The 15,734-nt window shown below is 40.4% G+C and overlaps 1 protein-coding gene across 2 annotated transcripts; it reads left to right on the top strand.

The window, feature by feature from the left end:
• The first annotated feature begins 1,688 nt into the window (after positions 1-1,688).
• On the top strand, positions 1,689-2,404 carry SF3B5 (splicing factor 3b subunit 5). Of its 2 annotated transcripts, none has more exons than XM_043888532.1 (2): positions 1,689-2,086; positions 2,193-2,404. In XM_043888532.1, exon 1 carries the CDS (start codon positions 1,806-1,808, stop codon positions 2,064-2,066), a length of 261 nt encoding a protein of 86 aa, XP_043744467.1. In that variant the 5' UTR covers positions 1,689-1,805; the 3' UTR covers positions 2,067-2,086; positions 2,193-2,404. The 2 variants fall into 2 exon arrangements, with proteins under 2 accessions (XP_043744467.1, XP_043744468.1); XM_043888533.1 differs by having other exon boundaries at positions 1,698-2,090.
• Positions 2,405-15,734: the final 13,330 nt, after the last annotated feature.

The raw sequence follows: 15,734 nt of genomic DNA, 5'->3' as shown, positions 1-15,734 counted from the left end.
GTAACATTTTTTTTTTTCATTATTGATACACTTATTTGATGCTTTAAGAATATTTGTGTCATTTTCTTTTTTCAACCTTTCTTTAAAAAAAACCACTGCGTGTATCTAAGGGGTGCAAAAAGATTTCATATACATATACACAGTGAAACGTTATTTACTACTGTCAAGCTAATTAACATATGCATCTCCTCGCATTAGAGTTGTTGAGCCGCTCAGTCCTCTTTGCAACCCCATAGAGGGCACCACGCCAGGCTTCCTGTCCATCACCATCTCCTGTGCTTACTCAAACTCATGACAGCACCTGAAATTTACTCTCTGGAAAATTTCGACATTCACTATAGCATTAACTATAATCATCATGCTGTACCTCTCTAGACTTACTGGTACTAGGTAACTGCCATTTTGCACCAGAATAGAAGTATTTTAAAGTTGTCTTTCACCCCGTGAAGAGTTCTTTCTATATGGCTACCATACAGTTGTTCACCCATTCATCAAAAGTTTTTAGAGAAACATTCTCTGCCAGGCTATGAGGATATCATAAAAGAAGCATATGATACATCATCAATAGACGCAAACAATTTTTCTTAAGTAGTTTGTATTCGTGTGAAGAAGTTCTTTAAACCAAAAATTGGATTTAAAGTGATAATAACATAGAGATGTAAAGAGGAAGAATTTCCATCTGTCTGGAGTAGCCAAAGTCAATTTCAAGGAGATACTTCCGAGGTGACTTAAAGAGAAAAGTGTTTGCCAGGGGGAACAAAACATTCCAAGCAGCGGGAACAGCAGGAACGGAGATCTGGGGAGGCGAGCAGCACGGAACGTTGAGAAAGATTTATAGGCTGAGGGCGTGTAGGCCGGGGTGAGAAGTTGAAGGGAGAATATCAAAATTAGAAGCTCAAGAGGAAGGAGAGGCTTGATGAAGGCGCCAGAACCTGTCGTAACTGGTGCTGTACTTTGGTGACCAGGCAGGAAATGGCAGCCCTGCAAGCGATGAAATAACTTTCCACACAACTTGTAAAAGGTGGCTGGGACCAGAACTTACGTCTCCTGATTTCAAGGTGACCCATCCACGGTTGTGAACGGGCTATCACTGCGCCTCGTTAGCTCCGAAAGCGGTGTCATACCAAGAGTTCATATTCCCAGTTCCACCTGAGGATGCCTCTTGCCTCCCAGACACCTCCCTCCATTAAGCCGCCAACATCCTTTTAAACATCTCTCCATTTCTTGTTGTGTCGCTAAATTTTGTCTGACTCTTTTTGAGACCCCATAGATTGTAGCCGGCCAGGCTTCTCTGTCCATGGGATTTCCCAGGCAAGAATACTGGAGTGGGTTGCCATTTTCTTCTTCAAGGGGATCTTCCCGACCCAAGGCTAGAACCCATGTCTCCTGAATTGGCAGGCGGTTTCTTTACCACTGAGCCACCAGGGAAATCCTTTAAACATTTCTCAGGGTTCCTAAAAAGCCTGCGAAACCAGCCCTCAGAGACCACAAGTCCCAGCATGCAAAGCTCCTTTTAGGAAAGGGCCACTAAAAGGACCAGCATGCAACGCTCTGCGAAGGGGGCGGGACTCTCTACAGGGGCGGCCCACTTGTAGCGTCGCCTAGGCAACTCCAATTCGGTGACAGACTACACTTCCGCTTCCGCCTCTGAGTCCTGGGACCGCGAATCTGCGCGGCTTCGTCGCTGTGACGCCATCCGCCTGCGACCGCGTGGTTTCGGAAGTTCCGCAGTCCCTCTTGAAGTCCCAGAGCGCCTTCCTGTAGTCGGCTGCCTCTCACCTGGGCGCAAAGGGAAAAGCGGTGAGATGACTGACCGCTACACCATTCACAGCCAGCTAGAGCATCTGCAGTCCAAGTACATCGGCACCGGCCACGCGGACACCACGAAGTGGGAATGGCTGGTGAACCAGCACCGCGACTCCTACTGCTCCTACATGGGCCACTTCGATCTTCTCAACTACTTCGCCATTGCCGAGAATGAGAGCAAAGCGCGAGTCCGCTTCAACTTGATGGAGAAGATGCTGCAGCCTTGCGGCCCGCCAGCTGACAAGCCGGAGGAGAACTGAGTCCCCGCGGTATCACCGCTGTACGTGAGTACCTGTCCCTGAGTCCCCCGGGTTTGCCTGCATTCTCGCTTATTCTTAAGTGAACTGATTCTCCATGTCTCTCCTTCTCGTGCTTTCCTTCTACAGAGGTGCTTACCCAGGGCGTCCCGCATGACCTGCCTTCCTGTGGACCGTTTTCCTGTGGAACACAGCGTTGGGAGACCGTCAGGACCCCTGAGAACTGTGACTGGACCGTGGAGCAAACTTTAGAGAAGACGGCACTGGAGTGAGACTGGATTTAGAGGCTCGTTTTCGGCTAGTTGATTGTTGCTTTTTACATAAAGTTTAGAAATGTTTCAGTCTCTTGGTGTGGACTACTTATGTTCTGGTGGAGGGGTCCAGGGAGGGCTTTGGGACTATGGCTTTGGGGGAGGCGGGAGAATAGGAGGGATAAAGAAGGGGAGAGTTAGGAAGGGGTTGGGTAGGTAGTTCAGGGCCAGCGTTCATTGCCAGACACTTAAATGCACCCTGCATAACCTTTATAACATTCCCCAACCCAGACTTTTCCCAAGAGCTTTTTTCAGGCCCATAACGCTTTCAGTATGGAAAAATGTGATCATGGTATCCCTTCTTTTTCTTTCATTCAAAAAAAAAAGAAAAGAAAATCTTTGCTGGCGTTGTCCTCTCTCTGCAGATTGCATTCTCTCTTTCTTTGGGGACTTTATGGATGTGTCTTGAGACTTGACAAGCTGTCAGACGAATTCTTTCATTCATTCAACATTCAACAAGTATTTGTTGAGTCCTATGTGGCAGGCATTTTCCATGCTTTGGGGGCTTATATTAACACTAGTTGGGGGAGCAGCACACTGCATCAATTGTAGATAACAAGCAAATGTTAGAAGGAACTGTGGAGAATGGAGTAACAGTAGCATTGCAGTTTTAAATAGGCTGCCTCGTATTAGACTATTGAGGAGGTGACATTTGCACAGAGATTTTAAGGAAGTGAGGGAAATAGCCATACAGAAAACGGGGGAAATTACTCTCCAGGCCAAGAAAACTTCCAGTGAAAAGTACCTAAGACGGATTGTGTATGGCTTATTGGATGAAGAGTAAAGAAACAAGTATGGCTGAAGGGAATGAGCCAGGGGAGAGTGGAGGTATAGCTTATGGAGAGGGAACAGATAAGAGTAGAGCCTGGTGGGCCTATGTAAGGACTTGTGGCTTTTATCCTGAGTATATGGGGAGCCATTGGAAGACTATTAGGTGATAGGGTCTGACACAATTTAGGTCAGTGAGTCTCAAGCATATTGGCCTTGGAATACCATTACATTCTTAAAAATTCTTGAAGACTCCCACAGAGCCTTTGTTTTTGGTTATAGCTGTTGATAGTCACCAAATTAAAAATTAAAACTGAGAAATATTTAAAATACCTGGTAATTCATTTTAAAATAACAATAAGAGGACTTCCCTGGTGGGCCAGCTTTTAAGAGTCTGCCTGCCAATGTAGCGGACATAGGTTTGATCCCTGGTCCAGGAAGATTGCACGTGCTATGGGGCAACTAAACCTGGGCGCTGCAACTACCGAAGCTCATCTGCTCTAGAGCCTGTGCTCCACTAGAAGAGAGGCCACCACAATGAGAAACCCATACTCCACAACTGGAGAAAGCCTACACGCTGCAACAAAGACCCAGTGCAACCATACATAAATCAATAAAATAACAATAAAAAGACCATTACATGTTAACGAGAATATTTTTCATGAAAAATAACTTTTCCAAAACAATTTAGTGAAAAAGATAGTGTCTTTTTTTTTAAAAACAACTTTGCATATGACTTCAGTGTCCGTATATAAAGGTGTTAATTGCTCAGTTGTGTCTGACTCTGCGACCCCATGGACTGTATGCCGCCAGGCTTCTCTAATTGACGGAATTCTCCAGGCAAGAATACTGGAGTGGGTTGCCGTTTCCTTCTCCAGGGGATCTTCCTGACCCAGGGATCAAACCTGTGTCTCCTGCGTTGCAGGCAGATTCTTTGCCACCTCACTCACCAGGGAAGCCCCCCTTCTTCAATGTCCAGCTTAATATAAGACAGCTGTATTCTTTTATCTGCTTCTGCATTCAAACTCCTAGAATATGAAGTTTTGGCTGAAGTATGAAAAAACCCACTTCGGGACTTCCCTGGTGGTACCTCCTGCCAATGCAGGAGACAAGGGTTGGATCCCTGGTCTGGGAACATTCCACATGCTGCAGAGCATCTAAGCCTGTGTGCCATAGCTACTGAAGCTTGTGCACCCTAGAACCCACAGGCCACAACTACTGAGCCTGTGCACCTAAAGCCTCTGCTTCACAGCAAGGAAGCCGCTGCAGTGAGAAATCCATGGGCTGTGTAACAAAGTAGCCCCCACTTGCCACTACTAGAGAAAACCCTTGTGCGTCAGTGAAGACCCAGCACAACCAAAAAACAAAGTTTTTTTTTAAGTCATCTTAAAAAAAACCCACTTCACATAAATATATAGTAAGGGAGAAATACTTCAATAGCCTTTTCAAATATCTTAGAAGTTAGATAGAAGGTAGGATATGATCAACTTTTCATTCTCTATTATATTAAAATTCATTAATCTATGTTGAGCATTGAATGGACCTTTTACCCATATGTGATTTTATAATATCTTGAATTGCTCATTTGGAAAGTGTTGGCTCACTGAATTATACAGGCCCTCTAAGTGTTGACACATTTCATTGTATGTACCAAAATAATGTTCTTTGTACATGTTGTTAGTATCATCGCTGATCTCTTGAGAAAAGTCTTACAGCGTTAGTAAGCTGAAAAACTAACAGTGATGGTATAAGTTTTCCACAATTTGAAGTTTTTACTTGAGAGCCTAAATTTGCTTACTGGTGGCAAATCAAGTCTCTTTTTTCCCTTAAAGTGACAAGCCTACTTGGTTCATTTTCAAGAAAATATCTGTCAAACACCAAATTCTGAATAATTACAGTTTGTCAGTCTTCCAAGTAAAGAATGATGTTCCTTGAGAGAGAAAGAAAAAAAGAGTCCATTTAGTCTGCAACTCAAATAATAACAAGTGCTTTTTCTTAAAAAAAACCCACTGTGCTTTGGTGGCAGCAGAAATGGTTTATGCATACTACCAATTTTGATCATTTGAGAAGATGTGTCCTTGTGGGCTAAGATTTCATAAAATCAGTTTTATTTCATCAAGGACATTCTTTTTAAAAATAATTTTATTTATTTTTGGCTGCGCTGGGTCTTGGTTGCTGCGTGGGCGTTTCTCTAGTTGTGGCAAGCAGGGGCTACTCTTTATTGCAACGCACGGGCTTCTCATTGTGGGCGGGCTTTTCTTGTTGTGGAGCTCAGGCTCCAGGGCACACGGGCTTCCGTAGTTGTGGCACGTGGGCTCTAGAGCACAGGCCCAGTAGTTGTGGCACATGGGCTATGCTGCTCCAAGGCAAGTGGGATCTTCCCAGATCAGGGATTGAACCTGTGTCCCCTGATTTGGCAGGCAGATTCTTTAGCACTAAGCCACCAGGGAAGCCCTAATCAAGGACATTCTTTTTTTTTTTTTTTCTTTTCTTTTTAGTGAAAGTGAAGCCGCTAAGTCGTGTCCGACTCCCAGCAACCCCATGGACTGCAGCCCACCAGGCTCCTCCATCCATGGGATTTTCCAGGCAAGAGTACTGGAGTGGGTTGCCATTGCCTTCTCCCCTAATCAAGGACATTCTTAAGTGAGACGGAGTCGATTTTTTATTTTGTTTATTTTTGTTGAGAGTATATGGCAGTGAAGAATACAATGACTACTAGTAGTCTGGTGTCACTATCTTGATTGATGTTAAGTGCTAGTAGTTTTATTCACGATTGCTTTTATATCAAGATAACGCAGTGAAAATGGCAAGTAAAATCTAAGTATTATTAAGTATTATTAAAATAGTGTCAACTTCACAGATTCTCTGAAATTCCTACCATTTTCACTTGAACAAAAACTTATAGAATGATAGATTAAACTATATTATTTAGACTTGGTTGGATGGCATCACCGACTCAATGGACATGAGTTTGAGCAAGCACTGGGAGATGGTGAAGGACAGGGATGCCTGGCATGCTGCAGTCCACCGGGTCGCAAAGAGTCGGACACGACTAAGCAACTGAACAACAGCAAGACTTAAGTATTTAGCAGATATTTTCTCAGAAAATGAATGAAATGGGCCATCATTTCCAGGAAAACAACTGAACCACTTTTTAAAGGGGTCTTTCTGGCTGTTGTGTTGAGAATAGATATAGGTGATGTAACAGAGAACAGACCGTAATTGTCAGCAGTTAAATAAAAGTATCAATACTGATGCTTTTCCCCCCATAAAGAATAGGAGAGAGTCAAGCTGTAAATCCTCATCCTTACGAAACTGGAATGAGAGGGAGCCCTTGTCTCTGATTGGAGTGTGTAGCAGTAGACCAGGAGAGATGACAACCCACGTTGCAAATAGAGAGGAAGGGACTGAATATTTAGTATAGGGTAATTTATATAAAGAATCAAATGAAAATGTGGACAATAAAGAACTGCAGGAATTCAGAAGGAAGTTAGTAACCTAGAGACTTACATGAACTGGCTTGAATTTATACTATCAGGATTCACAGGGACAAGGATTTGGGTTTGTTTTATTGCCTGATAAATCGCAAGTGTCTCAAATGGTGCCAGCATATCACAAGTGTTCAACAAATATTGTGTTGAATGTGAAAAGATAAGGCTTAATTTAGACACTATACTAATTTATGTTTTAGGCAGTCTTTAAGTTCACCAGAGTAGGTCAGAGCAAAGGAAAGAGATATTTGAAAATATGCTTCTCAGATAGTAATAATAGCTAACATATCGATAGCTTTTATGGTGTACTGAGTGTTTTATCTGATGTGATCTCTGGGAGGTATTATCTTTGTTTTACAGATGAAACAGTTTCAGAAAAGCTATTTGCCCAAGGTCACCCAGATGCTATGTGGCTAAGCCAGGATTTGAACCAGGTCTTTCTAGTTCCAAAGTACAAAGTCTTAAACATACTGTTGCCCAAACAGGTAGAAAATCATATTAGAATAATTGGAAATAAGTTACTGTCTCAGATGAAAAATGGAAATATTAAAAGTTTAGTAGATTATAATGAAAGACTATCAGACCAATGTGAAAGTTCTTATATAACACTTAAAAAATATAATGTGAAATGTATTGAAGAAAGATTATTTTAATGGAAATATTCACTTATGTAGGAAAAATCCATTCAAGGGTTTGAAAGTAAATAAAATGCGGTCCAAATACCTTTAATTGAACCTGTAACTCTGTACTGGTGTGAAATAATTTTTGAATCAAACACAGGAGGGCAGCAGATGATGCTCTTTGGAAGGAGTTTTTGGAAGGAGCTCTAAACTTGTAGATTTCTGCTAATGGGAGAAAACCAGTTCTTTTTATTTCAGTGGTATAATGAGAAAGCCACTTTGTGAACCATAAAATAATAAACATGTTTCTCTTTGACAGATATGTAGTGAATACTGCAGATCACGGTATCACACTTACAAGGATGGGACAAATTAAGGACGCTACCCTTAAAAGGTTACTTGTCAGGGAAATAAATACAGTACCACATAAATATCTCTGATCTGTAATGGCATGAGTTGAGTGCTAGAAGAAAGGTATGGGGAAAAAGGTGAGAGAGTTTACAAGAAAAATTTACAAACTGCCTGTGAAGGAATGGAAGAGGGCATTGTTGAGAAAGAGGCTTTTGAGAAGGATCTTGAGTGGTAAGTAGGACTTATATGTGTAAAACAAGGGCAAGGCATGACCATGCTCTGGAGATGTGAATAAGCTGCCCTAGGAAGGGTAGGAGAATTCACCTTACTCTTATTTAAAACCTTACCATGACTTCCAATAACTTATGGCCCTTCACTCTCCGGTCCTCATTCTTTTCAGAAGGCTGGAAAAACAGGTTGAGGCCTAAATCCAAGGATAACAATGTTATCTCAGTTAATCTTCACAATGGCCCTGCAAAGGTGGTTATCCCATTCTACCAAAAAGCAAACGGAAATAGGAAAAATTAAGTTGTTAGCATAATATCACTCAGCTACTGAGTGGTTGAGCGGGGACTTACACCCAGGTCTGATTTTAGCATCCAGGCTTTTCATGAGGTTGTTCAAGATTTTCAAACTATGTCTCACAGAATTCTAATTCCACGAAAAGTTATAGATGGTTTTTGAAGGGCAGAGGTTTGGGAGGGAATAAGGGCAAGGGAATATTTTGGTTAAATAAGTTTCAAAGTTGCTCTACACCATGCAGTTTCATGCTTCAGTTTAATTTTTTAAAGTTCTGCAGTAAGAAATTTTGCTTATCGTTTTCTAAACTTATTTGAACTAGGAGTTCCTTTTCTCAAGAAATACCAAGATAACTTTGAGAAATTTTTTGGGGGGGGTTATTGCTTTTGTCAGCGAGAGAAATTTGAATAGAGAAATGATGTATTCAGCCCTGAGCTTGAGGAAAATGAATTTGCTGGCAGTGTGTAGGTGGAACTCATAACCACAGATAACTTTCCTTTCCTTCTTAGATTTTTCTAATTTCCTCAGCTGAAAATAAGTACATTTGTGAGTGAAGGGTTCTTTGTTCTCAGCCCTGATACTGTTCGTGTCTCTAAAACTAGCAACTTAAAGACATTAGAAACAAGAGACTTAATTATTTTGCACAAATTAGTTATGAAGCAATCTTTTTCCATGGCTAGGATGTGAAAAAAGAAATGTTATTGAGGAATTTGGAAGTTTTTGTTTACTAATTTTGTTAGCGTCTGGAAGATGTATCTGACAAAGCGTCGGCTTTGAATGATCTGACAGCCAACAGTTGGTCTACTTCAGAGAGATGACAGTTTGTTCTTAATTTAACTGGCTTTTTATCTCACATCCCACATTGCTTCCAGGCTCCTCGTGTCCTTCGTTTTCCTTACCTGCAATACACACATTGCACATACCTGCCCTCTCAGTCACTTAGCACCAAGATAGTGAAACCTGGGAAGAGGTCAGGGGTGCTGGTAGGAAATCAAGACTTGGGAAAATCCATCTCCTCTTCACTGGCACAAATGGCCTGCTGCAAATGGCCCTTTGAAGCTCTTTGACTTTGATCTGTGTTACCTCAGAATCCTTCCTTTCCTCCACTTTGCTCATTTCCTATCAACTGTTCTCAGTTGTTATCTTGTCCCCCAGCCTTGCCTCTTGTTGCTATATTCTCCTGAACCTCATCCTTTCTTCCTCCATGTTACCTTACTAAAGCAGCGAACTTCAAAACAGAAATGTCTTCATACCATCAAAAATGGGGAACAAATAAGCAATTTTAGGGGTTTTGGCACACAGCATCAAAGAATTTAGGGTGTTCACCTCTTCAGCCCCACTTTCCTCTTCAAGCCCTCCACCAGCAGACCAGAGCCCTACTCCTGGTTCTGGCCCACGACTATTTCAGAGCTCTGCCTTTTACAGTAAGGATAATGTTATATCATGATCCTATCTCCTTCACCAATTTTTATATAGATCAAGTAATTTTTTTTTTTAGAAAAAAATCATTTTCTCTAATTAAAAAAAAAGAAAGGTATAAAGAATAGTATAACATGGATATTCCTTCTACCTCAAATTGACAACTGTTTATATTCTATCAAATTTACGTCCCTCTTTCCCACTTTTAAAATAATTTTGCAAATAACATACGTGAGTGTGGCCCTTCTAAAAAATGAAAGGAAGCACTACAGATAAAACTAATGTTTCCTTTGATCACTCCTAGCCTAATTTTTCCTCTCTCCTCATATCAATTCCATCCCCACCACCGAAATGACTTCTATGAGTGTTTTTTCAGTTTATCCATTACACCAAACATCTGTCTCTCTCAGTCTGTTTATCTACCTACCTATCCACCCATCTGACATAGAAGTATTTTGTGTTTTAAAAAATATACAAGTGAAGCTGTTTGTCAGTTCCTCAAAAAACTAAACATATAATTTGTTTTTTTTTAAACTAAACATATAATTTAAAGAGGATAAAAATAGAGTCATAGTTAATGGGGAAAACATAGTACATAAGTGAATCTCCCAATTCTAGAATATCAGGTACTCAATAACTTCATTTGCTGAATCACAAATAAGTGGATAAATAAATAAATGAGTAAACAAGTACATAAGAAGCAATGGAGATTGGGTGAAGTTGAGAGGGTCATTGAAAATGCTGAACATATGTTGCCTGTCACTTGGTATATGAGTAAGCAATGTAAAAATCATCAAGTACTCAGATAACTTGACAATTTCACATGAAATGAAAACCTTAAGCTAAGTTGATCTCAGAATATATTTTTGATTTAATAAGCAATTTCACAATATTCATTTTTATAGGCTCACGTGAGAATTCTTTTTCGTAGTTTCTTGGGGAAAGGATATTTTACCAAACACAAAACATCTCCCGTAGGTAGTAGAAGATAATTATCAGGACTTCCTTGGTGGTCCAGTGCTCAAGACTCTGCTTCCACTGTTGGGGGACTGGTTCCATCCCTGGTGGGAGAAGTTCCACATGCCACGTGGTATGAAAAAGTAAAAATCAATTTTTTCATTTTGAAAAAATACAATTTTGAAATTAGAATGAAAAAATAAAAATAATTAAATAAAAAGAAATAAAAACAACAAGGATCATGCAATGCCATTAACAATCATATACCAACAAATTAGACAACCTAAAAGAAATGGATATACTCCTAGAAACATAAAATTTATCAACATATGGAAAACAAAATCTGGGATTAGTACATCTTTGGGGATGCTGAGTATAATATGCTTACACAGGACTAAATATGTACCTTGTTTTCCAGTTAAATAGGCCTGTAATTATTACAGTCTGGATTGTGAAAACATGTTTGTCCTCCTGCGGTTGTGAGCAGATTAGACATTCATTTTTTCTTGGTCTTTAGTGTTCCCTCTGGTTTGGGTTTTATCTCCCTCCTCGTTTATCTCTTGATTCTTGCTGTTCTGTCATAAGAAACTCAACAGATGACTAGTGTAATGATGCCAATACATCAATAACCTTTTCTCTCAGCCCTAGAACTTTTTTAGAATTCACCTTAGTAAGACATGTAGTGTTAATTTCACATACTCTGAAGTTCATGTCATAGAAAATGAATTTTTAATGTATTTTTTAATTGGAAGATAACAGCTCTCCAGTGTTATCTTGGTTTCTGCATACAACAACGTGAATCAGCCAGAAGTGTACATGGGTCCCCTCCCTCTTGAACCTTCCTCCCAGCCCCCATCCCATCCCTCCCCGCCAGGTTGTCAGAGAGCCCCAGGTTGAGCTCCCTGTGTTATCCAGCAACTTCCCACTAGCTATCTGTCTTACACATGGTAACGTATTAATATATGTCTCAGTGCTCCTCTCGGTTTCTCTTACCCTCTCCTTCCCTTGCATAGAGATGAATTTTTAAGGTAGCAAGTAAGATGTATTTATGTGAAGGATTCTATAGTTTGATAACACACTTTATTTTTATAAAAAGAACATTATTAATGAGAAATTAAATGCATTCTAAATAATATTTACATATCTTTATGGGTGGTTACAGTAGAAGGGGCTTGTTGGGGTTATTCATATGTATTTGGAACACTTAAGTATGTTTAATGTATTAATTATATTTAAGCTGGCTGTTCATGCTTCTGTATCCCATCTCTTTTTAAAAAATTTAAGCGTGGTGAATTTATTTAAGAGAAGTATTTTTTGAACGAGACCATAAATGCAGGCTTATTCACTATTTAAGTCAGTAATTTGTCTCACTACAAACTCTATAATGAGATTAAAAACTGCAACCCTACGTAGGCCAGGACTATTGGAAATGTTTCTAGTGAGGAGGTGAAAGTGTCTGAATGCTATTACCAGAGAGCTAGCCAAAGGGCGTGTCTTTTTAAAATCGGTATAAGTTTATCCATTTGTTTAGTTTTGGCTGTGCGGGGTCTCCGTTTTGTGCGGACTCGTCTTTAGTTGCGGCGAGCAGGGGCCCCTCCAGTGCAGGGCACAGGCTTCTCTTGTGGAGCGCAGGCTCTGGGGCCCCGGGGCTTCAGTGGTTGCAGCGCATGGGCTAGTACTTGTGGCTCCCAGGCTCAGTAGGTGTGGACCTGGGGCTGAGCTGCTCCTCGGCAGGTGAGATCTTCCCTCACCAGGGCTTGAACCCGTGTCCCCGGCACTAGCAGGTGGGTTCTCTAGCACTGAGCCACCAGGGAAGCCTCAAAGGGCATCAGTCAGTGCCTTCTCCTGTCCAAGTACTAACCAGGCCCAACCCTGCTTAGCTTCCGAGATGAGATGAGATTGGGAACGTTCAGGGTGGTATGGCCGTAGACTTGCGTAGAACATTCTGTGGGCTGTAAAATGCCAGCATTGCCTCCTAACAGTGCTCTTCAGAGAGTCAAAGTTTGGGCATAGTGGTTATTGATTTTGTATTGCGGGAAGGATTATTTTAATTTTTAGACTATATATATATATATATATATTTATACATATTTCTAGATATATGGATAGAAATAGATATAGATATCACCATACAGAAAGTTTCTTTGATACTCAAAGTCTGTAAAATTACCTCAAATTTGTTCTATGTCAGAGTAGGGCTGCCTCGTGCCTTTATGAAAATCATATTTGTATGTATTCAATTGACTCTTCCTCTACAAACGAGGAGTTTGTCCTACATCTAGGTAATCTTACAGATCATTAAGGTCTCTTTTCATCCTAATGTATCATTACTAACTTACATGAAAGCTCACTTTTGCCTCTGACTCAAGGTTCTGGGCAATTAATAGGGTAAAGTTTGAGTCTCATTGTGTCTACGTGTCCTTTTTTAAGTTTCAAATAATATTATATATGAACAGATTTCTACTGAAACTCTGTGTTTCACTTAGCCTTTGATTTTTAAAATTCCAATTAGTATCAATAATAACTGGCTCACTTTTTCAAGTATGAATGTAATAATACTGATTTTTATGAGCTTTTTATGAGCTTTATGACTGGCTCTAAATTGCTGAAATCTTTCAGTGTCAGACTATCTGTGGGATTACTAAAATGCAGTTTTATACGCCTAGCATGCTAATAATCAGCATCAGTTGGCTTATCTGTCACATTAAGCACTGAAATAAATATGGCATTGATTTGTCCAGCAAGTGCTGTACCCAGAATGGCCCTTTCTTTCTTTGTTCTTCAGCCTAATCTGCTAAATATTTTCTGTTCCAGATTTCCACCAAGTAACTGAACCTTAAATATCAGAAGTGCACAGCACATAAATCTAAAAAGGGTTTAATTCAACCTACCCTCTAATTTTTATGTGGTATCTTTAATAAACAGCTCGCTTAAAACAGCACTGCTGCTTTTAAAAGATAGTGTTAAATCTATGCTCTAAATTGGTATCATGTCTTAATTTTTTGTAATGAGAGATTATGGTTTTCTAAGGATAGAGTTTACCACAAATATGTGGTTACTAAAAGTCCAAATTGTGTCTGTTATAGTACTACTTTCAGAAATTCCTCCTGACATAGCCACTTACATGAAATTCTATTTATCCGGTTCAGGGTGTACAAAGGAGTCAAGGTAGAATGCCAGACTGACCTGGGCAAAGCTGCTGGAAGATTTTCCTTTCCTACCTAAAAGGAGCTTGACCAGAGAGACTATTTTATTCATTTTTATGTACTCATTAATTATATGCCTCCAACACAGATTTTCTCAAAACTGGTACATAGTAGACTTGCAATAAATATTTACTGAGTGTGTCTTTATGCCTAGGGACTTGTCTTCTCTATTCTAAGTCAGGATTATTTTAGTTGCAAAAGAAAGACATTGAGATCCACACTGTCTGAAGCGAAAGGGAACTTTGGGGCTTGTGTTACTAACCAGTCCAAGTGCTCTCCTTGGTGCATCATGATCCAGGATCCAATTACACGACCAGAACTTTGTTTTTCTCTTTCTTAATTTCTTTATTTCTGGTTCCTCAGTGCTGCATCATTTTCCTGAAAGCGGCCAATAGCTCCAGGAGCTATATACTTCCAGGTTCAAATCCAAAACCCTTCCTGAACCAATCATATTGGCTAGGGGCAACAATATATTGATTAACTTGGACTTGGGCATGTGTTCCTCCCCTGGATTACAGTGGAGTTAATGCCTCAAGAGGTACCTGACCCCACAGCAGGAAGTGGACCCATTGAGAGAAATACGGAAACAGTTATTAGGAGAAGATTGAATGGATGCTGGAAAAAAATACACCAGAGTTGACCCCGATAAATATGTAGTCTCTTAAACCTTCAGTCAGCTTCATGCTACATATTGCATTTAATTTATTTGAAAATGCACATTCCCCTCCCCTGCCCCATTTTTATATCTCTGAAATCATGTCACATCATATAAGCAGGGACTCTCTTCTGAAAGAAGTGTGTATTGAACTTGGCATTTTAGAAAGCATGTGACTCAGATAAAGGCTTCCCAGGTAGCTCAGTGATAAAGAATCTGCCTGCCAATGCAGGAACTGCAGGAGACATGGACTGGATTACATCCCTGGGTTGGGAAGATCCCCTGAAAGAGGAAATGGCAACCTGCTCCAGTATTCTTGCCTGGAAAATCCCATAGACAGAGGAGCCTGACGGGGTACAGTTTATGGGGTCTGAAAGAGTTGGACACTATTGAGCAAGGAGCAAAGAGTGACTCAGGTAAACAAAAAGGAGGAAGAGAGAGGAGTTCTAGAAGGAATAGAATAGATAATAAGAAAAAAAAATGGATGTAAAATTATGTACTTTAAGAAGAAAGATGCCCCTGGCCAGAATGGGTAGTTCAGAGAAAGTTAAGAGTGGAAGGTTTTTGAGAAAATCTATGTTGGAGGCCATATTGTGAAAGATCTCTAAATGCCAAATGAAGGAGCCTGGACTCAATAATATGAGTGATGGGGTAATGGGGATATCCAAGCAGAAATTTGCTTATTCAAAATGTTAGGCTGTTCGAAGATTAACTTGGAGTAAATACCAGGAAAGGAGTAATAGAAGAATAACTTAGAAGATTAACCTGGAATCAATACCAAGAAAGGATTAGATAGAGAGCGAAGAGTGAAAGAGATGGAAGGGGCTGAAGGAGATGGAAGGGGCAGGATACAGAATGAAGAAGGAGAAAGTTCTGACATCTGTCATTGGAAAATGAATATGGGACAAATAATCTGAGAAATAAATAGAAGTGGAAATAAGAGCAGATCCATGCCGAGATGGCGATTTAGGAGGATTCTGAACTCACTGCCTCCCACTGACACACCAAATCTATAGCTACATCTGGAACAATTTTCTCTGAAAAAATAAACAAGAAAACCTAGAAACTACCTAAGTAACTCCTACAGATTAGATGAATGAGAAAGCACACACAGACATGGAAGAGGGTAGGAGAGGCTGAGAAACAGTCTCACCATAAACCCCAGCCTCAGGGCACCAACCCGCAACCAGGAAAGAACTCAGATTCTGAGCTTCTTCTTTAGGAGTGAAGGGTTTGACTTATACCTGGCACTCCAACTTTTAAGACCTGCCCCTGAGAATGAGCCCACAAAACATGTCGCTTTGAAAGCCAAAGGGCTCACATTCATGAGACCCATAAGATTATAGCAAACTGAGAAACAGTTCTTTGAGGGCT

Source organism: Cervus elaphus, chromosome 26 (assembly GCF_910594005.1).
Source record: "Cervus elaphus chromosome 26, mCerEla1.1, whole genome shotgun sequence".
Lineage (NCBI taxonomy): Eukaryota > Metazoa > Chordata > Mammalia > Artiodactyla > Cervidae > Cervus > Cervus elaphus.
This window is presented reverse-complemented; position numbering and strand designations above follow the sequence as displayed.